At 35.4% G+C, this 25,261-nt stretch overlaps 1 protein-coding gene across 3 annotated transcripts; it reads left to right on the top strand.

The window, feature by feature from the left end:
• The first annotated feature begins 4,571 nt into the window (after nucleotides 1-4,571).
• On the top strand, nucleotides 4,572-24,091 carry LOC122307602 (probable sugar phosphate/phosphate translocator At1g06470). Of its 3 annotated transcripts, none has more exons than XM_043120571.1 (13): nucleotides 4,572-5,151; nucleotides 6,917-7,479; nucleotides 7,592-7,761; nucleotides 10,824-10,909; nucleotides 11,015-11,064; nucleotides 13,717-13,784; nucleotides 15,536-15,636; nucleotides 15,843-15,855; nucleotides 17,993-18,177; nucleotides 18,422-18,508; nucleotides 20,212-20,306; nucleotides 22,367-22,516; nucleotides 23,602-24,091. In XM_043120571.1, exons 2-12 carry the CDS (start codon nucleotides 6,959-6,961, stop codon nucleotides 22,482-22,484), a joined length of 1,494 nt encoding a protein of 497 aa, XP_042976505.1. In that variant the 5' UTR covers nucleotides 4,572-5,151; nucleotides 6,917-6,958; the 3' UTR covers nucleotides 22,485-22,516; nucleotides 23,602-24,091. The 3 variants fall into 3 exon arrangements, with proteins under 3 accessions (XP_042976505.1, XP_042976503.1, XP_042976504.1); XM_043120569.1 differs by lacking the exon at nucleotides 4,572-5,151 and adding an exon at nucleotides 5,885-6,037; XM_043120570.1 differs by lacking the exon at nucleotides 4,572-5,151 and adding an exon at nucleotides 5,894-6,102.
• The last annotated feature ends 1,170 nt before the right edge of the window (nucleotides 24,092-25,261 follow it).

Below are 25,261 nucleotides of genomic sequence, written 5' to 3'. Positions count from 1 at the left end.
CGCCACCACCCACGGCCGTTCATCACTTCCAATAGCTTCACAACCATCCCTAGACCATTCCCTATCAATTTCGTGTCCTAGTTTGTCCCCGTTCAAAAGTGAGTTTTTCAAACCCACGGCCGCAGTGAATTTTCACTGTGACGTTGCTTTTCCGCCGCCATTTGCAACGTCGCTTGTTTTCTAAAATTACCGTATAGCGCTGTAAGTATTTTCCAAACCCTATTTTCAGATTTAAATATATATTGCTCTTTCAAATAATTTATCTGCTGGTTGGTTGATTCCGGACTGAGTCCGAGGAGTTCGGGGGTCGGATGGATGGAGGACGGAGTTACTTGTTTTATTGATTTATGCTGGTTGGTTATTTTATTATGCATTGATATGGCATTTCATGGTGCATGCACGTGTGTTTTTGTTTATGTGTGAAAAGCCTGTGTATTGGCATAAGTGGTCTTACGGGTGCGTGTGTATCACGATCCCAAGCCGGGATGGGGTATTATCCCGGTGGAGCTCCTCTGGTCAGTCGGGAGCGGAATAAATTGAGTGATGTCCCCTGAGTTGTCGTTAGACGACGGGAGCGGGGGCTAGGGGTTGCTTGGCTACGAACGCGCAGGGCGCGGAACCGAGCATCGCTCTACGCTCCGACTCCGTGGCCCTTCGCTGGTGAGGGCTAGAGGATGCTTGGCTACGAACGTGCGGGGCACGGAACTGGGCATCGCTCGTTAGGTGTCACATGCGTGGTGGTACTCTACGGTGTGGCACTGAAGCCAGGGTGTGCAGATGACCCCTAGGGGAGGTCATGGTGCATACGGATAAAATATGTGATTTTGGCGTGTGTGGAAAACTGTGTCTTTAGGTTTTGTGCATTGGGCATGGTTCATGCATATTGTTTGAATTCTATATGTGTTATTATCTGGTAGTGTTTGGGTTTTACTTACCTGCGGTACCATTTTTGGTTCCGTAGCCTTTGGTGCAAGAGATGAGGATGAGGAGGAGGAGGCTGAGCCCGAGGATGCGGCTCCGCCGGGTTGCTGATGTTATGCTTTTCTTTATGGTTTTAAAACTGTATTTGTGTTTTGTAATATTTTATCTATGTACGTTTTAAACAGCTTGTATTACGTTAAGAAAAATTCTGGTACTTAGTTATGACTTTCGTTATCCGCTGCGTGTTCTTTCGTGCACATTTGTTGCCCTTGCACACACTCGGCACCCGTCGATAGGATGGTGACCCGGGTTGTCACCATCCGGACGTCTCGATTTCCCCGTGTTCGGGCGTGGGGATTTGGGGACGTCACACCTGTGGTTGGGCAGTATTCCATGTTTCACCTTTGTAGTAGGATTATGCTACATTATATATATGGTGAGGCCGTATGCCACTATTATACTCATGGCGGGGCCTTATGCCACTATTATACCCATGGTGGGAACTTAACAGAAACAAAATAGACATATCATTAGAAATAAATCATATTCAGATGCAAGATCATAAACTCATGCCAAGGTTTTTCAACTTACACATCCTATTAGAATAAAATACCAAGTAGCTTCAAATCATTTCATATTTTCAACAAAAGAAAATGAAAGTATCTTCATCTTAACCACACCAAAACTTTAAGAATCTTATTTTCGCTCTTTTTACAAAGTTCATAAATAATATGCAAAAATAAGCTCATGTTTACACCAGTCATAACAAAAGTACTTTCTCCTCCATACAGAGTTCGTGAATAATGTTGAAATAAATAATTGAGATTGTTTTTCACAATTCATTTTGAAAACAAAACATGCATATTTTAGAAGTCAACCTCGTTTTATTTTTTTTATGTAAAGTCTAATATAGGAATTCCGCTTATCTGACTTTTATGTATTATCAAAGCCTTGAGTCGGAACTCCAACAGTAACACCACCTAAACAAAACATATACCCAACATTTAAAACACCAATCCAGTAAGTTACTATTTATTGAGTAATAATCCAAAACAGCCCCCTTTTAACTCAGTATCTCTCGTAAAACTAAACCCGAACGGTCCCCTCCTCAAACCGTTAGCATTTAAACCCCAACACAGCCGCTCAAAATTTTCTCCCAACGGCCAAACTGTTACCATACAGCTACCTCTTACCAACACTAAACCAACAATAAATATCTCCAAAGCCAATAACGGCAACTTCTGCGTCTAAAACCTAATTCAAACAACCACATCAACTCCAACCTTCAATATAAAACTTCAGCACAACCACCATATATTTTTAATCATCCAACACTTAAATCCCGGGCATTTATGCCACTCATAACACATCCAACACAACTAGCTCAAACACACATCACACAAACAGTCAATAAACCACTCCGAGCAGCCACCAATCAACTCCATTTGCTGCACATCAACCCAAATCACTACACTTTAACAAAAATAATTAAAATAACTAAACTTATAAAAATCCCATAAGATCCCCCTTTTACTAGCGATGAACAAAACAGAAGAAGAGAGTAACGTGGGCTTACCCAATAAAGTCACAAACAGCTACGCACAACCTCGATTCAAAGAAACCCACAGAATCTAAGCCCAAAACTCATTGAAATCAAGTGAAAGAGATAGTGATCTGCACAAAGAGGGATTGAGTGGTCTAAGTGTGTACACGGTGAACTAAAATAGAGAGGGTGTGTGCGTGAAAATAAATAGAGGGTAAAAAAAAAAAAATAATAATGGACAGGGGGAAAAGAGATTTTTACCAACGTTAGGAGTTCCGATGAGGAAACTTGACGGCAACCCAAAATCTTGGTTTACTCCAGTGGCTGAAAGCTAGGTGCACCACTCCGAAATCGCATGAGAGGGAGAAACAGGGAGGTCTGCACTTTAGAGAGAAGAGAGTTCTAGAGCGTGCTACGGTGAAATAAACAAAAGCAGGAAATTTACACAAGTCTGAGGTAACTGCTGGAACGTGGAGGTGAGGAAGATTCGTTGATGAGAAGTGGGGAAAATAAAAACTGGAGGGAAAAAGAGGAAGGATCGGGAAGAAGAAACTGAAAGAAAGGGAAGAAGACTTACCCAACGATGCCGTTCCTGGTCTTCAGAGACTGAAAAAATTTTCATGGGCCTGGGCCCTGGGCCGAGTATTACAAGATACCTTTTTACAAATAGACTTTTATGTTGTTTATGCACTTATGCATCAATTTGAAAAGCTTATTCTAGAAACTTACAAAGACTCGATTAAAACTAACATGCATACAATATAGGTAAATTTGGTCATATGCTCCTCGGGATAGCCTCGTTTGTTTTTAAAGATATGAGATAGGTGAGTTGAGATAAAAATTAAATAAAATATTATTAAAATATATTTTTTAATATTATTTTTTTTTTAAATTTGAAAAAATTAAATTATTTATTTTATTTTATATAAAAATTTAAAAAAATTATAATGATTAGATGAAATATAAAAAATTTTTTTATGAAATTGAACGAGTTAGAATCCATACACTCCATCAATTTCTATCCATCATTATTTAATATTAATCGAAAATACATGGCTCAATCACAAGTTACAACACCTCGATCTCAATATTTTTAATGAAAAATAAAATTATTTACAAGAAATATAATCTGTTATAAAAGTAGTTTCTTATGTAGAAGCCGATTTATTTATTTATTTTTAAAATAAAAAATAGTCCGTTTAGTTATATAGATGAAATGAGATGAGATGTGATGTTTTAAATAATAATGAATAAAATATTAGTATAATATAATTTTATAATATTAATTTTATATTAAAATTTAAAAAATAAAATTATTTATTATATTTTATACGAAAATTTAAAAAAATTATAATAATAAATTAAGATGAAGTAAAATAAATTTTTTTTTTATTTTGTGTAATGAGCGTTAAAAGAATAACCATGGCCCGTCTTGGCAACCACCACAACCGTCCCCACCCGCTGACTTTCTTGGCCACAATGTCTTGAGTGGAAGATGTTGAAAATTTGGATGGTTTTGTTCAACATGAGCTATGCCTATATATTATATCTAATTGGGTCAAGATGGCGGCGTAATTATTTTAATAAGAGAAATGTTTATATCTCGATAAAGTGTGGCGATAATTTTTTTTTTTATTTAATGAGAATAAAAAAATATTTTTTTTAGTGATGTTATAATTTTTCTTAAAAACATATAAAAAATAAATACAAAAAATACAAAAAATAATATTTTTTTTTGCTCCTCTCATGATCCAGCTCGTCTGCTCTTTTAATAATTACTTGTCAACTAAATAACTATCTATGAAAGACTCGCATTATGAAAATTATTTATTGTTATAAAAATAATATTAATATTATTTAATAAAAATTATAATTACATTGTTATGATGTATATTTATTTAAAAAAAGAAAAAAATATGAAACTTGTATGAAATAAAATTAATTTTTTTTATAATAAATCTATTTATTTTTAAAATAACTGCACCTCAATTGTGGACTACTCAATTATATATAATATTACTCTTATTCATTTATTTTCTATTTTAAATAAAATTATAAATTAGTTTAAAAGTATTTATTGTGTGCTTCTTTATTTTCTTATCGTAAAAGCATTGCCCAAGGACGCATATTGGGAAGAATTCTAGTGCGCTGCTGACCCCGTTTAGCTCTGGCCCAAATCCGAATCCGCCAGGTCTAAAATCTCATTCACCACCTCGTTCAATTCAACGATCGAGCTGGCATCTTCAAGGCCTTTCTGCTGAGCCACCCTTGAACAAAGCACCACCATTCCTACGTCTTTCTCCGTGGCTTTCGGAAACAGACCAGAAACTTGCATAGTTTGTCCACCAGCATTCACGGTCCAAGAATCCCTCAGAAATTGTAAAAATTGATTTGGATTTCTGGTCACTATCGAATGAAATTAAAACATCCTGCTTATTGGTTTTGGACGAGAAGCAGAGGAGCGAGCTTGTAGAGGAAGGAATTGATTGCAATGAAGATGGAGTTATAGCGAGCGAGGTGAAGGAGGAGGGAAAGAGGGGCAATACATCTACAACTATTGCATTTTAATCGAAGCAAAAGGAGCAAACAAGGTCTATGCTATTGTTTGCAAAAGTAAAGGCAGCGGTAATCCATTTCCCATCCGTGAAGAATAAACTTCCACGCCCTGGTTAAGTTTATTTTCCAAGGTATCCAATCACATTAATTTAAATATTATTGCACCTTCATTTTCTTTTATTTTAAATAATTATATATATTTTTTTATGAGCCTTATTTCGAGTAATTGTAGATCTACCATAAAATCTTCTAACTTAAAATACCCATAAGCGGTTGAAGAAAGTAGAATAAAAAAGAAAAAAAGAAAAAAACTATAGTTTGAGAATTGAAACCCGGTTGGCTAGTTTTGGGTAGGCCATTCAGGTGTAAGGTTTAAATTCTTCTTAGAAATCATTTTTAGAAATAATCGGATTAGGAGAATTTCTTCTTAAATTATTTAAAGTATATTTACAGAAAACTCCTTATCGAGAAAATATGTATCTCATTGTTTCTGAAAATCTGATACCAATTAAAAAAAAAATATTTGAGAATTGAAATGAAAAATCTTGTTGGTTAGAGCTTAATTTGAAAAGAGTACATAATTAGTAAAAATAAATTTACAAATTAAAATAATTAAATATATTTTATAATAAAAATAATTTTATAATTTAATATATTAATGTCAATATGTAAATTTATTTTTATAAAATTATTTCATAGTTATTAAAAATAATTATTATAAAAATAGTACAATAAAAATGTTAAGTTCACTACTATTATTATTATTATTTTTATTGTTGTTGTTGTTATTGTTATTGTTGTCAATTGATGTAAATTTATTAATTGGTTTGATATATAGCCTAGTATCTCTCTTTCTTTGAACCAAAGGGATGCTACAAACAGCAGCAACCGGAAAACGACCAAATGTGTCGGCCTGACTTCCTACCTAACTCCTTAATCATTATTAATAGGCTATTTCTGCTGAATCCATTCTCGCGATACATAACTAACTATTACCAGATCGGATCTCTATTTCCCGTATTTTTCTCTCTATCTCTCTCTCTTCTCTGTATATTTCTTGACAATGTCTGCAACCTTTTCAGGTTAGTTTCACGTTCACGCTCCGGGTTATGCATTTTGGTGGTTTTATCAGATCGTGGTTTTGGTTTTCTTTTACTAGCTGTATGACATTCTTTTTATATGGGTGTAACTTCACGTTTTATGTGCGATCCAGTACTCTGTTTGGTTGCCGGGAAAATCCTCGACATAATGAATGAAAATGACTTTTGATTACTTATGATTTATGCTACTTTAGTTTTTAAGAAAAGTCTCAAGATACAAAAAGGCACTGCTTAGCTCAAGCAAATAGATATATCGAAGTTTGTTTGAGTTTGTATCTTTGAAAATGACATCAAGAAAATTAAAAAATCATCTGAGCGAAAATAGTGGGTACATAAATACACTCAGACGCACCTTTCAAATTTTAATTCCTGTATTGTGTCTGCACAACCTAATTGATCAGTATCGATGTTAGTCGAACTTGGATTTTGGAAATATTTTTGCTAGTTGTGATGGTTTTTTTTCCCTGAATTTGGCGATTTTAGAGTGACTTGATTTCATTAGAATGGCAAGTTAAGTGTTTCAGAACAGTTTCTTTGTAATTTTTTCTTATTGGAATTTACTTAATAAAACAAAAATTTTATTGGAATTTATTCACTCTGAGAATTTAAATAGCAAGGATCAATGGAACTTAGCTATGCGATTCTTAACTCATCTGGAGATATGTAAAGGTGTCTTCAGACCAGGCTGATTATCCCATGCTTGAAATGTTGCTTATATGCTAGTATGTAATCTACATGTTTTAGATAATACTTGTTGATTTGGTGGAAACTGAATGTTATCAGTGGTCATTGGTAGGTTGGAGTTTACGGATGGCTTTTAGTTAGGATAAGAAAGGAGATGGTAGAGAGTGATTTGGATACAGAAATTGCTGAATACACGGGAGTCAACCACGCTTTGAGTGGAAACCAAGATTCAGGCCTACGCAGGGAGCCCTCATTCTCAGGCTGGTGTGATGAAGATGGGAGAGTACATTTGGATCATCCATTAGGAAACAGAAATGAATGTGTAGAAGAAGACTCTGACTTTGAGTTGCCTTTGCTTCAACAGGGTGAGGTAGAAAACAATTATTTTGGCAGGGAGGACTGTGGCAAGTTGAAGGAGACAAGTATGCACTTAAATGGTAGTGAAACCATGGTTGATGTTCCTAATCATGCTGGGAGGAATGAAAGTGAGAAGTATGCACCTTTTGATATTGAAAATGGATCTGCAAGGGATAGAAATGGTGTTGATGTCTCCATGTCAATGGATAATCACGAAGCAACAACACCATATTCTGAGGAAACCATTTCTGTTGCCAATGTGTTGAAGACATTGTTTTTTATACTTGTATGGTACACTTGCAGTCTAGCTTTGACCGTGTAAGTTCTTTGTATACTCAGTCTATGATTGAATGCATTTAGCTTCAATTAATTTTCTTGTTGATGCCATGATAATTTTCTTTTTTTTCTTATCATGCGCTTGTTTGATTAGGTATAACAAAAGTCTGTTAGGAGAAGATTTGGGAAGGTTCCCAGCTCCTTTATTGATGAATACTTTTCATTTTACATTGCAAGCTGTTCTATCAAGGGCCATCACATGGTTTTGGTCTCATAGGTTTGAACCTAGAGTTTCCATGTCATGGAGGGATTACTTTGTGAGAGGTAAGATTTTCAGTTTAATTTTATTATTTCAGTTTTCTATTTGAGAGCTGATTAATTATTTGTTTTCTTCCCTTACATAGGAAGAGCTTATATCCTTCGCTTTGAAATTATTGTTTGTTTGGATTTCCAATGCACTGTGCTTACTAAGATAACCTAAAAACAATTTTCTTTTTTACTGATCTGAGGATTTTCCTTATTCTTGTGTTCTCTGCGCTGAAGATCCTGACTGTTTTTGTACCTAACAAAGTAGAAGTTTATACTAACTTTAACTCTGTTGTTTTTGTGTACTTGAAACTGACAAGATTTGGGTACTGTTTGGAATGGGATCCTCTGATTCTGAATGCACTAAAGCAATGTGTTCATTCATGGTTATCTTTCTTTCATGTTTTTGTTCTTTGGTAGTGTCTTCTTGGATTCTGTTATAGAGTTATATTAAAAAATGCTCGAGGAGTTAGGGCATGTTTGCTAAGTGAAAGTTTCTGTAATGTTTGAGAATTCTTGAAAAACTTTTTAGATGTGTTTTGTATTGGTTTTTGTGAATGTGTGGGCTACACCTTTTAATTAATAAAATTTTAATTTTACTACCAGAAAAACCTATCAAAAAACATTATGGTAGCCTTGGCAACAGAGTTTCTGTTGTCATGTTATGGATATGGGTGAGGGCTATCAGCTATCATGCATAGAGTAGTGTAGATAAGACAAAAGAAGAAATAACTTAGATAATGGATGGGGCATTTTGTATGCTTATCCCAAGATTACAATGACACAAAGATGAAGAAGCTTAAATTCTGATCAAGAAATGAAGAAAGGAAACTCTCCTTTGTTTTCCCTGAGTAATAAAATAGAAGGAGTTAGGAGTGGAAAAGAAAACATACAAGTGGGACTAGAAAACATAATAAAAAAGTCCCTTTGCTCTCATAGAGTACAAGGCTAACTGTTTGTTATGCAACTTTCGTTAGAGGCAAAATACTGATAGGGTCCATTGAGTTTGTGCTATAATTAATTGTACAATGTGCTTTGAAATTGTACACGAACACTTCCTTCCACTTCTTTCCAAACCCAACTGATTTTTGACAGAAGTGTAATGGGGTCCTAACTCCTTTCACGTCTTTTCACTTCCCATCCTTATATGATACGCAAATGTGTAAATCAATTTATTTAACGCACTTTACTCCCAATCCAAAATCAATTTATAACATACTATACTCTTGAACCAAACTTGCTCTTGTTATATGTATAGTTAACTTGATTTTTGTAGTAGTGATCACTACCTTCCTCATTCCTTGTACTACATTGTGGGCTGTTGACATATGGGTTATACGATTGGGTCACCATTGAATTGAAGATACTTGGGCAAATTTCAACAGGACTTCTTACGGAGTGGGATGGGTGATGAGCATAAATTTCATCTAGTAAATTGGCAAAGTTATGTACTCCAATCTGGGGGGAAGGGCTAGGAGTTCGTAACTTGTATGTTTTCAATTGAGCTCTATTGGGAAAATGGTTTGGGTGATCTCAACAAGATAGGGAAGCTATGTGGATGGCTGTAACAGTCTCAAAGTTTGGTGGGGTTGGTGTGGCTGTTGCTTGAATGAGGTGCATGAAATACATGGGGTGGGGTTTGGAAGCATATAAGAAGAAGATTGAGGGGTCTTGCTAGACACACTCAACTTGAGGTGGATAATGGGTCTAGAATAAAATTCTGGCAAAGCCAATGGTGTGGACTGTGGAGGTAAAGTTTTCAAGGAAGCTTTCCCACAAGTGTTTGGGATTGTTTGGGAGCATGAAACCTCAATAGCTGATCATTTGGAATTTTTTTGTGGTTCTTCTCAATGGAAATTTTTTTACAAAGCAGCACAAGACCGAGACGTTGATGCCTTCACAGAGTTTTTAATCTACTTCACTCTACAAAGGAGAGAGCAAGAGATGTAGATAAGGCCCTTTGGTGTCCTTCAAGAAAAGGAAGTTCACTGTCCGTTCATTCTATCAAGTTTTCATTATTCAAGATACTAACCCATTTCCTTGGAGGAACATTAAAAGACTATGGCATCTATCTCTAAAGGATATTATTTTGTTTGGATAGCTTCCTCGGGGAGGATTATTGTTGTAGACTGGTGGATCACATAAAGAATGGGAAAATTGTAGATCATCTACTGCACTGTGAGGTAGTCAAGTTCTTATTGAATGACTTCTTTGATAGGACTAGGTTTAGCATGGCTGATGTTTGGAAGGTCGGTTAATTTTCTAGCAAGCTGAAGGAGCTTACATGGAAATCCACAAATTGCAGCAACGTAGAAGCTTTGTATCTATCGTTCAAAGCTTTCTACATCTACAATTATTTAGAGAGAATCGAAATGGATAGAAGCTTTGAAGATCGTCGACAAAGCTTTCTTCATCTACAATTATTTCATTGGGCAATTGCGATAAACTCAAATGGATTGAGTGTCTATGACTTTCTTGTATTGTTAGTTAATTCCTCATAGGTGTCTCTTTTGTGTACATCCTGTGTTCATGGGCTATGCCTATTGTTTTCATTAATAAAAACCTGTATTACTTCAAAAAATGATTTATAAGAGCATGGTTGCGCTTTTATGTTGCTGCTCATCTTTGTTTAGGTCTATATTTGTATGAGTTACATTGATTGATCATCTTGGATTGCACCTTTTGTGCTTTTTAATGAAATCTTTATTGCTTATAAAAAAAAGAGTTACATTGATCAATTCGGGGATTTTGGGTTAGTGACAAATGGGAGCAAGGGTTGATAAAGAAGTGAGATGGACTGTTATAAATATATCAGTGATTTCTAAATTTTATCTGTCGAAGGGAAGATAAATTGATATTCAGACAATAAATTTTTATAATATTTTTTCAGTCTCTCAAATTTTATTGCTTGCGATTTGTCTTCATGTTTTATTACATGTCATTCTTCTATGCCCAGAGGTTAATGTTCTCCAATTACTAAGCTCTTACACATGTGGGTTTCTCAATGCAAAATTTCTATATTTCTTATTAAATTAACTTTTCTATCAACTAATGCTACAGATGGACTTTGCCTTTAACAGTTGTACCAACTGGGCTTGGAACAGCAATGGACATTAACCTGAGCAATGCATCGCTCGTGTTTATATCAGTAACATTTGCCACAATGGTAGGTTATCTTTTTATCATCATTATGTATTTATCATATCAATAAAAGTTTTTAATATTCATTAAATCTGCATACTATCATCATTAATCTTTTTTTTTGGTGCAGTGTAAATCTGCTTCTCCTATATTTCTCCTTTTATTTGCTTTTGCTTTCAGGTAAATCTGTTGCCAATCAATATGTTTTATCTATCTCATTCATATATCCTGCACGTTTTGGAGTCAGTGAGCCATCATCTATTTTTTTTTTATAAGTAAGAAAGATTTTATTGATCCACGTAATTAGGCAAAATCCGAGTACACAAGGAGTATACAAAAGAGAGCCTAATTACAAACTACGTGCTACAGAAAATAGCGTAAAAGTCATTAAAACTCGTTCCATTCAAAACAATGGAAGAAGCCAAAAGCAACAATGTATGAAAGAAAACGTCCCTAAAACTCTCCGGAGAGGAGAGCTTTCCCTATTTTCGAAACAGTGACCATTTCATTCATTCCATATGCACCACATTACGCATAGAGGCACTATCTACCAAACAGTTGCAATGTGGCGATTACCCTGTATCCCTTTCCAGTGTGACAATAAGTCTATAACCTTCCTAGGCATTACCCGTGCAAGACCAAGCCTAGTGAAGATTTCATCCCATAAAGCCTTGATTGCTTCGCAATGAAGAAGTAGGTGATTTGCTGATTCACGATCGTGTTTGCACATAGAGGACCAATCTATTAAGTAGAGACCACGCTTTCTCAACTTGTCAATAGTTAGAATTTTCCCATGGGAAGCGAACCAATCGAAAAATGCAGCCTTGAGGGGAACATTGCTCCTCCAAATGCACTTCCAAGGGAAGGCATTGAAGGAGTGAGTCGTTAATGCCTTGTAATAAGAACGGACTTAAAATTTCTTGTTCCTTGCAGGTGGCCAAAGTAGTTTGTCCTCCCCTCCTACCTGGTTTTTCAGTGCATGAAGCACACTGTAAAAATCAACAATGTCTCCCACCTCCCAATCCTGTACAGCTCCTAAATCGCACAGACCATTGCAGTGAATCAGTGGAAATGGTCATATTGTCAGCCACCGAGGCATCCTTATCTGCTGCAATTCTATAAAGAGTGGGGAAAGTGTTTTTCAAAGCCACGTCACCACACCAAATATCGTGCCAAAATCTGATTCATGTGCCCCTCCCCACCTCTAGTCTGAAATTACCGTGTAAGTATTCCCATCCCTTCCGAATGGATTTCCAAACTCCCACACCAGACGCCCCTCTTACCTCATTAGAGCACCAGCCACCCCACAAGCTCCTGTATTTAACATCTATGATATTCCTCCAAAGGGCATCCCTTTCTTGATGATACCGCCATAGCCATTTTCTAAGAAGGGCCTTATTGAAAGTTCTCAATTTTCTGACCCCCAACCCGCCAAAGGACAATGGAGTGCATACTTTGTCCCATTTAATCAAATGGAATTTGTTCTCTTCTTCTAACCCTCCCCACAAGAAGTCACGAAAAAGTTTCTCCAATCTATTCGTCACTCCTGCTGGCAAAGGAAATAATGATAAAAGGTACGTTGGAAGGTTAGATAATGTACTCTTGATAAGTGTGATTCGTCCTTCTTTAGATAAATACATCCTCTTCCAACCCACTAGTTTTCTTTCGATTTTCTCAACAATCCCATCCCACATTGCTTTGGATTTGTGCGGAGCCCCCAATGGAAGGCCCAAGTACTTCATAGGTAAGGAGGGGACACCTTGCAGCTCATGATATCAGCCACTTTGCTTAAATTATTGACCGACCCAACTGGAACTATTTCAGACTTTGAAAGATTAACCTTAAGACCAGAGCCATCATCTATTGTTCTTCATGTTGGGCTTCCAGTGTCTTGAGCACCTCATAGTCCTTACATTTGATATGCAGTTCCATATTAAAGGCAGTACATATGATTCGAACACTGGATATAGCAACCCTTTCTCCACCCGGGTTTTTTAGCCCGCCGGTGACGGCTAACTATATATTATATGAAAAAAGGGGACTGTCTTTGCTCTTATTTGGTGATTATGTTTTGTTGCTCCTTTGTTTCCTTCCTTTTTTCTTCATGAGCTCCTAGATTTGGTTTTGTTTTCTTAATGCCTATGCTATAGAATAAACCCTGATATTTTTAACTTCCTACCTAAATTCATTCATCTTGAACCCATGATTCTCCATATTTTTACTTAGAAAGACGAGCAAACTTTGAAAAGTTTAACCCATGTCAATAATTATTGAAAAGCATGCCCAGTTCCTCTCTTCAAATGCTAGGTAGGAGGTTTGTCATGTGAAGAGAAGATTAGTGATTGCAAATGTAAGGAGGAGCCGAGTTATTTTGTTTCGCTTATGCACAATTGGAAGGCTCAAAAGCATACATGTTGAAGACATCAAACTGTGGAAAATTACTGGTCTAGGAATTATCAAATAATGTAGCCATAGATGGGAGTTTTATATATTGCATTCAAGAAAGCTCTGTGGTTTTGAGTTCTCTAATTTTCTTGCCATATTCCATAATCATGTTGTGAGCTTCAATTCACCATCATCCACTACAAATGCTTCTCAATTTCAAACCTAAAACGTTTATGAACTCTTCGTAAGTACATCTCTTAACTTTGTAGAAGTCAACCCATTTTTTCCTTCTCTTCTTCTTCTTCTTCATCTTGATTATTCTCTCTCTCTCTCTGTAATGGTATATTGTTAAAATGTCATGTGCCTTCTTCTATTATATGCCATGCATATTATAATCTAGATATCTAGTAATCTTTTAAGTATTTAACACTTGACTTTATTTGGCAGGTTGGAGTCTCCAAGCGTTAAACTCTCTGGCATAATTTTAATCATCTCAGTTGGAATACTTTTGACAGGTATATCATCAGTAGTTGCATTTATTCTCCAATAGTTTTTGACTTTTATATGCATTTGTTTGCTTCTAAAACAGATAGCACAGTCAGTGTTAGGATGTACTAACTGTTTTACCACTTGGGAGAATGTGAGTTTCCTATAGGGTGATAGTGTGTAGATGTCCATTGTTAGTTGTGTGATGCAACAGGTGTACCCACCTAGTCAAATCCCTTACTGGTTATGTTGACCTGGGATTTGAAATGGATGACATAGTTTCTGGTTTTATTGACCTAAAAGGTTATTCAATTAAGAAAATGAAAATGATGTGAAAGCCTTCTCTTTTCCCTTGCATCCATTGTGATGCCTTCAAATTCTGCTTGAGATTTGATGAAGCTTGAAGCGTCGAGACACGCAACACAAGGTTACATGCCCCTATTCGTGACAGTTAAAGATGCAACGCACCTAGCCTGCATCTAACAATATGCTATATTCATAGTGGATAATTTTTTTCTATGAGTAATACACAAAGTACCAGAATGCTAATCCCAAACTTAACTACTTGTCCATAACTATTCACATAAACCAAAATCACATAGACCATTCAGAGGCTAGGTTAAACCATACATGAACAAACGTAGAGTCCCTACTACGTGGGCCCTCTCAAACCTTAAAAGAGAAGTACTTAGTATAGATTGTAATATCCCAGTCCTAATCCCGTACTTCCTAAAATTTCTACAATCTTCTCCAATAACTTTGAATTGACTTCCATGAAGTGATTAGCTAACACGAAGTGATTCTCAAGAGTGAGAAACTCTTCACAAAAAGGTGGCCATAGGGGCTCAGGATTACCGTCCAAAATTCTTGTGATACGTTCACTAGTAGTATAGTGATATTCGTGTAGCAGGCTATCAGTTGGAAGCAATCGTCTATAGTAAACTCAGTGCTATTCAGTTCTGGCCATGCCAGCCTTAACCTAGTCTAGTTTGGTTCCATCGTTTTCTGTCATAGCTTCTACCATTCTACCATTCTGGGGGAATTGTAGTTAGGACTACCAAGTGATATTTGATTACTAATCTCAGCAAGTTGCAAAAACTACCATCCAATTTGCAATCATCCCGTCAAGATGCCAAAAATTTGCAACATACCCCATCCATAAATAATTGACATAAATAACCTTGATAAAAAGAATTAAATTAATTATTTTTATGAAATTATAAAAAGTAAAAAAAAAAAAAACATATATATATAGATTGAAGAATTAATTTTTTCTGAAGCAAAGCATGATTCTTTTTTAAATACGAAAGTGAAAAGTTTTTATCGTGAGAAGCTGTTTTTGATAGAAAATTTTTTATTTAAAAACTTATTGTTTTTGTAATTAATAAGGGTATTTGTTTATTTTTTTTGATAAGAAAATAAAGATAAATAAGGGTATTTGTTTTTTTTTTTTAAGGGGGAAATGGAGTACATGGCAATGCTTTGGTAGTTTGGGGTGGGGGGAGTGATTGCTAGTTAGATGGTAGTTTGATGAGTGGTTTTTGTATTTTCCCTTATTTTCAATTTTCTTTCTCTGCTTAGTTTTAGATTTAAACATTTGGTATTACTCTTGCAGTCTCTCTGTACATGCTTTTTGCTTTTATTTTCTTATTAACTTATAAAAAATAAAAAGATAATGAAATAGAAAAAAAAAATTCAAATTTTACTTATAAAAAATAAAATAAAATTTGAAGGTGTTGTACTTGTATCAATTTTTATGTTTTCATCTTTTTAATGGCAGTTGCGAAAGAGTCCGAATTTGAGTTTTGGGGTTTTGTTTTGGTTATGCTTGCTGCTGTAATGTCTGGCTTCCGCTGGTCTATGACTCAAATTCTTCTACAGGTAGGCTTTCTTGGTGTTTCTTATATATTTTCTATTTGCATGGTATATGGATTCTGACAATTTTTTCCAGTATTCAACATTGTTTATCTTCTTTATTATTGTTATTATTATTTTTATTTTATGACGGTGTACTTACTTAATTCTTGTTGTTGGGACCCTATTTTTCATTCTGTTAAACGCGCCTCGATGCCAAAATCAACATCTAGAAAGAATCCTATGGTAAGTGCTGTGTTGCTTTCTTGAATCCTAATTTTAGCAAAGTTTCATTGCTACAAGGTGTACATGTGTCCATATGATTGCGTTTGGACTATGATGATTAGGTACCATCATTGTAAGTCTGACACACACACTCTTGCTAGTCGAACTGTCAGTATTATACGTGAAGAAGGGCACCCTTATACTTTTAATATCCATATCTATAGAGAGAAGCAATCTCTCTCTGGTCGTGTCTCACAATGTTTTCATGTTCTTTCTATCTCTAGCTGACAGCAGCACACACATTACCAGACTTTCGTTTGTTTTAAAGGTCTTGCATTTTAATCCTAGGAAACCCCTCTTGTTTAATTTTCATTTCCAGTATGCCTGATATACATTACAGGCCCACCTCTTCAAAGCTCAGGCTTTTTAGATAAATTGTGTCCAGCAACAACTTTATTGAGTTCCCATGTCAATTGTCAAGTGGTTCTTTCTTGTTGACAAGTGACGCAAGTGCTGTCACTTAAAAGGATGGAAAACAATTTTAACTACAAAAATTGGTAGGCTCCTGCTCATAGAAGAGTGTATAAATCATAAGCTAGCATATTTTAGAATAGGAAAATGCTACTTTGCCCCATGATTTTGTCCCCTCATTTTGACCACTCGTGTGTTTTATTTTATTTATTTATTTGTTTAGGAAGACTATTAATTAATTGGTGTATTTTTTTAAAAAAATGTTTAAAGATGTCTAAAAAATGTTTGAAAGAAAGAGGGAAAAAAAGTGCAAATGCACTGGGGTTCACGACCAGCAGTACATGCTGGGCAGCTGAGTAGCATCGTCCTTTAGAATATATTAATTTCCAAGTTTGTGCAGCCCATCCTTTAGTAGTCTTAAAAGCATTGTGACTTGTAATTTATCTTGCTTTATTTTATATTCCTATGTAGAGAGATGTGTAATTCAAGATTTGGGGATTGTGCTTGTTGAAAGTAGTTGTTGATCATTTCTAGCATCAAAGTTAAAGCTCAAATTATACTCTATGATTATAATAATGGAACAATATTTTCAAAAGAGCATTTTGTTCGTTTTAGAGTTATTCTCATGTGAATTTTCTACAAGATACTTCACATGGGGGTGGAGTTACAAGAAGCTCATAATGTTCCATGGCATACCCAAAGGTCTTTTGTTTGAAGCCATGCCATAAGACTTATTCTCCAAACGGGACGGGGCCAAGCCTTTAGGTTGTTTAAGGTTGGGTGACAGATCAGCCATAGGACTACTCCGGGATATAAACCAGGGCTACCAATTTTGAGCATACGACGATGCCGCCTGTTTTCATTTCGTGGAAGTCCTAGGGACTTCAAATTGTTTCAGTTTTCATTTCCGGTATACTTGAGTTTACATTGTAAACTACTTTTTGAAAGCTCAGGCTTTCAGAATAGATGGTGTCCAACAACTGTAGGGTTCCCATGGCAAGTGATCCTATGTTATTGACAAATGACACAGGCCCCATCACTTTACATGAAGATGATAGAAATGTAGTTGAGTGCTAAAAGTTGTAAAATTCAGCTCATAGAAGAGGATAAAGTCAGAACCATGTGTATTTTAGAATTTCAAAGCTTCTCACTTTTCGTAGGACGTGCTTTAAGTAATCTAAAAGTATTGCATTTTTTTCTTAATGTAAATTTCTAATTGGAGATGTATAATTCAAGATTCAGGATGGTGTTCATAGGAGTTTGTCGCCCATCCTTTTGAACTAACAAAGCCAATGTTGAATGTGTACTCCATCTGCTTTATGTGACAAACTCCCGACCCCAAAGTCAAAAATTCTAGCTCAAAGCTAGGGAACTCATTATTGTGAAAACCCTAGACTAGCTTGGATTACAATAGATCAGTCTATATATTGTTATGAACTCCCAAGTTTCCTGTCAAACACAGTTAAATAGAAATGTACTACTTGGTAGGGCTTAATATAAAATCAGTGCCTCATATGCAATGGATTATGTTCTGCCTTTGTACATGAAAGCACATACTTTTTTTAACAAATCAATCTCATAAAGACTGTCAATTATGTTACTATAATTCCTTTTTCGTTTTCTCTTGAAATTTAGAGAAAACAATGCTGTTAGTTTTTATCAAAATCATTCTAAGATGCTTCTACAGGTTTGAAGAATCCACTTACCTTGATGAGCTATGTGACTCCAGTGATGGCAGTGGCAACTGCCCTTTTTTCTCTCCTGTTAGATCCTTGGCATGAATTTAAAACAAGCAACTACTTTAACAGTCCATGGCATGTCACCAGAAGTTGCTTGCTAATGCTTTTCGGTGGAGCACTTGCCTTTTTTATGGTAAGAATGTAGGTGGTACTTATTTTTGTTCCAGCATACATTCTTATTTTTTTCCCTTTAGTTTCCCGTTTTGTCCAGTGATTTCCCTCCACTGGAATTGGTTGGATTTTAGCTAATTACAAATGTAGACCAATCAAGTTGTTTTGCTTCTCATGCTGCTCTTCCCAGATATTTTTCCTTGAGTTATATATCTATCAATTTGAGTTATTGCTTTTAAAGTCTTATCCCATTTATGTTGCTGCAGGTATTAACAGAATACATTCTTGTCTCAATAACTAGTGCCGTCTCAGTAACAATAGCAGGTGTTGTCAAGGAGGCTATCACTATATTGGTATAATTGCTCTTGAGATGTTTCTCCCCTTTTTAATTTATCATCAATTAAGCTAGCCCCTCTGCTAGTTTTATGGTTCAGTCTGATTTATATGTACTTCAGGATATCATGTTGTAAATTTCTGTAGCCATGCACTATTTATTTTCTTAATCGTCTCACATATATTCTGCTATGACAATCAGTTGTTAGCTTTACAAAACAGGTGCTCGTATAACAACTTCTAGTTCATTTATGTGCATGATAGAAGCTTTCCCTTAGATGTAGGATCAGTCAGTAACTTTTTCTTTTGCATAACATTGTGAGCTATGTGCAGATATTTTAATGATTTGTCATTGGACATTCCATTATTTTGAAGCTGACTAGATTAGACTGACTGAGAGACTCTGAGTGAATTCACTTTGACGTAGCTTGTGCCTCTTTTGGCTTCTTTTATATGAGTTGAACTGCTATAGCCTTCCTATCTGTTGGGCAAATTATCATCAAATCCATGTCCACTGAATTCCGCATCATCCCCAAAAGCATCATTCCCCCATCTGTTTCACCCGATTCTGTTTTGTTTTGCATCATTCACCTGATGTATCTCTTCTGTATCTCTAGATGTCAGCAATGCACAGTGCCTTTCTACCTCACATGGTGCCCTCTGAAATGTTTGCTATTTTTGCTCTCACTCACTCAATTTATCATTGAAACTTCCTTTTAATTTTGGTTAGCTTAACTTTTAGGGTCTTGGATAATTCTGCACAGAGAGTTCAATGAAGAAAATGGACAGGTTCTGGCTTTGTTGAAGGGAGTTGAGGGACAGTACATGGTTTATAAGATATAATCTCTTCCCCTCTGTATCCTTAAGGAACAAATAGTTCCAAATGCACCAATCGTCATTGAGAATAATATAGGTCTTGCCATTCTACATGGTTGGCTTGCACTTGACTGGATACTTCAACTAGTTTCAGTTGAAAACTACTAAGTGTTTTTCGAATCCATTCCTATCAAGTAGATATGGCTGCTCTTTCCTAGAAGAAGTGGATCTGATTGTAATTCAATTTTGTGTCTGCATTTTAGGAATTCATAACAAGCTCTTAGGGAGGAGCAACCGATAAGAGGATTAGTAGTGCAATGACCTGTTATGCCCTTAATTCTAGAAGTAAACAAAATGGGGGGCTGGGGATTTTTCTCTCTTAGTGTGATGATGCAACTGTCTATACGTACTTCGATCAACTTCGGCCATTTCCGTTTTTAAGATTCTAGCATTTTCTCCTATCAAAGATTGTAAGGGCATTTCACAGTATTGTAATTTTGTGTTTCCATAAATTACTGAGTGCTTATAAAAATATGTTGATATGCTGTCTACACCGATTCCAACTTCGAAAAAGGCAAACATGTTTTTCCCGCACTATGTGCTTCTGTAATTGCTTATTCTCAGCTTACATAAATTTTTGCAGCACTATTGTCATGTGGCCCTCTATAAATGGTGATTTGTGCTTACACTGACATGGTTAATCTCTATATATTGGCTTTCTAGCCTTGGATTTGAATTGAGAACAGTTGGAAAAAAATACACTGTTTATTTTCATTGAACTGACAATCGTGATTGCCATTATTATTTTTATGATGTTGATTAATTTCCTCTGCTGGTTAAAAAAAGTTCACGTGGAGCCTTTTGATGCCTACAACTTACTTTCTGATCTGTCGCCATGCTTCTTTAGTTTGCAGTCTTCTACTTCCACGATGAATTTACATGGTTGAAAGGTGTTGGTCTCTTGACAATCATAGTCGGCGTTGGTTTATTCAATTGGTACAAGTAAGTCATCAGTTTCAAGCACAATATTATGGTCTCTGTAAAATATTTTTTGGTTATTTTTCGTATCTTAGACTGAAGCAAATAGTTTAAAAGGCCATCATGAAATATGTAGTTTTTTCTTGTCTTGTTCGTTTTCATTTGTTTTCTTTGTTCATATGGGATTGAGGCTTTTGAACATTCATTATTTGGTAACCTATCCTTAGGACGTTTGGGAATGGGATATATTTTTGTAGCTTATGTCTTGGTTGATGATTAACATGCCACTCTCGTTTGCATTTCATGTTAGCATGCATTTGATGATAAAGTTCCTCAGCTTCAACTGAACTGCCTGTTCCTCCGGAGATGAATTTCACCTCAATTAGAAGGATAATATTTTTGTAAGCATAAATATAGTAAGGGCTATAGGGGGTGGGCTGCAAGGTTTATTGGAGACTTTTACGCATTAACTGAAGTTTACATACTAAGGATGGAATGGGCTTTCACTCCAAGGCTGTCTTATGTATCTTTGAGCATCTCCCCTCACTTTGTTTGTTGATGTTTTCATAAAATAGGGACGTTATGCTTACCTTGTACGTCAAATTTAGACTTGTGGAGGTTGTATTTAATTTCATCTATAGCGTTTAGAGTGCATTTAGAGAAGAAATGTTTTCACAATTCGAGTGTGAATGACGGGGATCAAAATCCAGGGCGTCACTATCCTATATAGTAAAGGTGTTACAAGGATAATTTAGGTATATATATATATCTAGCTGTATATAGCAGACAATAAGGCTGTAGATAACGTGGGAATACTTAACGTATGGGCTCTAGTTAACGTAAGAAATACTTTACGTGTACAGAATACTTAACGTATGGGCTGTAGTTAACGTAAGAAATACTTTACGTGTACAGAAAATTCTGCAGCAACATATATGTAACTCTTTCTATAAATAATGAAAGGAACCCAAGGGAAAAGGGATTCAGACCAAACTTGACAAAAGGTGCCTTTCTAGATGACTGTTTTTTAAATTAAGAATTTACTTGGGTTGTTGCAAAATGGGCATGCACCAAAGTACAAATCTTTATGATTTTCTGTAAATATAGCCCTAGCATTATAATGCTGCAAGACCTGAGAATAAGCAAACACGCAATCCTTCACATATGGATGGGAGGTCCTTCTGTGGGATCCCCAACTACTGAATTCCTTGAAGAAACGGTAGTCGCCGACTCTTTAGCTAAATATCTTAAACCACACCTGATGCTGCACATATAAATTCCTTTGGTGATATTTGAACCCTGCCAAAGTAGGAACCATGGCATATATGTTTGGAATAGATATCATTTTGAGAGATTTGAAGAAGCACTATCTCATTACTGATAAAAGTTCGCATTGTACTGGATGTAATTTTATTGTTGAGTTTGTACTGATCAGAAGGGGGTGGTATGCTCTCAGTTGTGGCACCAGGATGCTGTTTCTTAGGGAGTTGTGCAATTCTCATAAAACTTTTTCAATCTTTGGTAATGTGATGCCTATCCAATATGAAACTTGTCACTGAGGAGTGCCTCTAGTTTTTCTCTAGAATGCGCTCTTTTAAGAAATATTTCTTCAATTGAAGTAGTCAAAGACAAAACATACTTTGAGAGAGCTCTAGCTGATAAATTATTGAAAAGATATTTGGCAGTGAATGTTCAATTGGAATATCATTTGTGTTATACCAAATTAATTCGTTTGTACGGCTGAGCCGATTATAAAATGCTTGCTCTTCAGTTTCCCCATTGACAATTGTTTCTTGATGTTTGATTCCAGGCATTCTTACACCTCTTTCATTCTTTTTCCAACTTGACATCTGTCTCCTGATTTATTAAATCTACGAGCTTATTCAGATAATCCCATTGCAAAACATAGAAATAGCTGAACTTTATATCAGCTCATTTTTTTTTGGAAAGTGATATCAACTAATGAACAGTAAATACCAGAGCATGTGCCTGGTATTTACAATAGTTACAAATTTATCATATGCCTTCTATTCTAGTCATCCTATGTGATCTTCTGTGTTGATAAATATACTTTATCATTTTAGATACCAAAAACTAAAGAAGGGTCCAACAAGTGAAGATCACAATGCACTTGAGAAAAATGTGGCTGCCAAGTATGTGATTCTTGAGGAGATGGACGAGCAAGATGATGATGGTGCTTGAAAACCATACTAATCACATCACCTGAATTCTAAGTAAGCATCTCACTTCATCCTCATTTAAAATGATTATAATTAAAAATTAGTCTATGCATGGTTCGTATACATTTTTGCTTTGCATACATTTTATATATGTCACATGTTGCAAAATGTATTTAGTTGTGGTAATGATGGCTTTGAATTGATTCTTTTATTTCTAATATTCCCAGAAAAATGGATCAGAAAATGTTGTACTTCTAACTTCTAGCTGTCCCTACCTTTTATTGTTTTGGTTAAACATAATCTGAGAATATACCTTGGCTATGGGGAATCTAATCTTATTTGGAGAGGTGCACAAATAAAGCAACTTTGAAGGTATTCTTTTCTATATTTTATTTGTCATTAGTCCTTAACATTATGAACCTATGGCATCTTTCCCAATCAGGGTCTTTGTTTGGATTTTGATTTTAACTGTTAAAAGGACATAAATTTTGTGATAGCTGGCATAACTGGGACGAACATTAAGCACTTTGATTGAAATTACTGGCCATTTGGCTGCAATGTGTATCAAGCATTATATAAGGGGAATCAGGTACTAGTGGTAGGGCTTGTTGGACGAGATACATTGTCATCACCTACTGATGATCCTCACTGCTATGTACCACCAGGATGATAAGTAGACTATAATAAATAATTGTTGCGTGTTCTATGGGTGGACATTTAATCATACTTTTTTTTTTTGTTGATAGTAAAACATTGTTCATTCATTCATAAAAGGGACATTATAACTCTGACCTGAGAATTACAAGCCAATTACTGCTTTTCAAGCTCCCCAGGGGCCAGTACACAAATTCCTTTGTGACTGACCTGGTCTTATCCAGTGCTGCAAAACCTCTCCAGACAAACCATTTGAGAGAGAGTACTCTGTCTTAGAACACTGTCTAAGACAGCACCAAACCCCACACTTCTTTTTCAAATTATTGGTATTCATGGTATTGTACAATAAATATTATTTTGATTTTAAGCAAAATCATATGGTGGCCTCTACTTCTGTGTCGTAATTTACCTGCAAGCATATATTGAGAAGATGTGCTATTTTGTTGATTTAAATAGACATCTCAATGTGTGGTAAATTTACTCAGGGAAAGTCGATAAGTAGTGGAGTTCTCTTTTTGGCGAAGCTTGTGATAATTGATGCTTTGGCTAGTCTCAGCTTCCGCAATTTCTGAATTTCCTCTCCTCTTCAAGCTTTCCTCTTGTATGTATGCCCATGCTTCCCCTTTTGGCTGGTGGGAGAAACTGGAAGTGCTTCTACATTAATACTAGCCAAGCAAACAATTATTCAACGTTTATTGCCTACTAGCAGTCAGCAGAAGAGCCTTTTTGGTACACAAGTTTCCACAAGCTTCCAGTTAGTAGGAATATTTGGCTGTGCATGGAAATATGCTTTTGGATGTTAAGTTAGCTTTTCTCATGTCGATTGCAACAGCATGTTATCGTAATAGAATATTTTTTCTTCAATTGCCCATCGTGTCGGATGGGGTTATTCCATTGTCCATCGTGTTGGATGTAACTTACAATTGCACTGAACTATTGTTTATCCCACAAGAAGTAATTTTCTTGAGAGCATTATTCCAATGTGCATTCCAGTGTCAAATTTTACAATGCCGCACTTAAAATCAGTAGTCTCAAACACCAAGAAGTATCCATTCTTAGCCCAAAGAAACCGCCGGCATCATTGCTGTTGATGAGAACGAAAAGAAACTTCTGTATCGGTAGGAACAAGCAGTCTATGACTGCTGCATTTTCTCTTTTGGATGGGGAAGAGTTCGTTTCACCAAAAGTATTACTGAGAACTGGATGTTAGTCCCGGAACACTAGTAGTTAAAACTCAAGGAAAGTAAGAGGCCTAAAAGCCCCATTAATATCGTATCAAACCTTTTACCTGCCCAATTAATCAAACACTTAATGGGGGTAAATTGAGGTATCAAACCTTGGAGGGATCCTAGGCCTCCCAATTAACAAAGTAAGTTTGCTAACAAAATTGATTCAAAGTTTGATGCCTTTATTATCAACAAAAACAGCCTTACAAAAAGCTTACAAAAGAGATTTAGGCTATGAAAGTTTTTCATCTCATCTTATCTCAAATTTTTTAAATTTTTACATAAAATATAATAAACAATTCAACTTTTTTAAATCTCAAAATAATATTATAATAATATTTTATTCAACTTTTAATTTTTATTTCATCTCAAATTATTATCCAAACGGCATCTAGATAAAATCAAACACTCAATATTTATCTACTTCTTTATTCATTGAGAACTGCTACAGATATGAAGAAATTATACAAATTAAACCTATAAACTGACATGTCTTCGTAAAATCCATTAGATTTATTTTATAATAAAAATAACTGGCTTAATCTGACGTATCACATTAAGCCACATCAGTTTGTGGGTTTATGTTTGTATAATATCTCTTTGTGGCTAAAGTATTTTCCTTATTCAAATAATAGACAATTATCCATCACTTGTGTTCGAAACAAAACCATAATTGAGTTTATTTTTGTACATATATATATATATAGTTAAGGTTTTTTATTCGTTTACAGGATTTTGCCTACGTAGTTAGTTTGACAAAAGATAGTTTAATTTGTAGAAAATCTTGACAAGATGTTTACTCTTTTGCAACACAAACTTTTTAAAAAAAATTGCAAATGGATTGTAAGAACAAGATTCTTTCCGTGGTTTCGTTAAAACTTTTCACGGGTAAGCAGCAACCACAAGATAAAGGAATCTA

This window comes from Carya illinoinensis, chromosome 4 (assembly GCF_018687715.1).
Source record: "Carya illinoinensis cultivar Pawnee chromosome 4, C.illinoinensisPawnee_v1, whole genome shotgun sequence".
NCBI classification, from domain to species: Eukaryota; Viridiplantae; Streptophyta; class Magnoliopsida; order Fagales; family Juglandaceae; genus Carya; species Carya illinoinensis.
The sequence above is the reverse complement of the archived record's forward strand: the minus strand, read 5'-3'. Positions and strand labels throughout refer to the sequence as shown.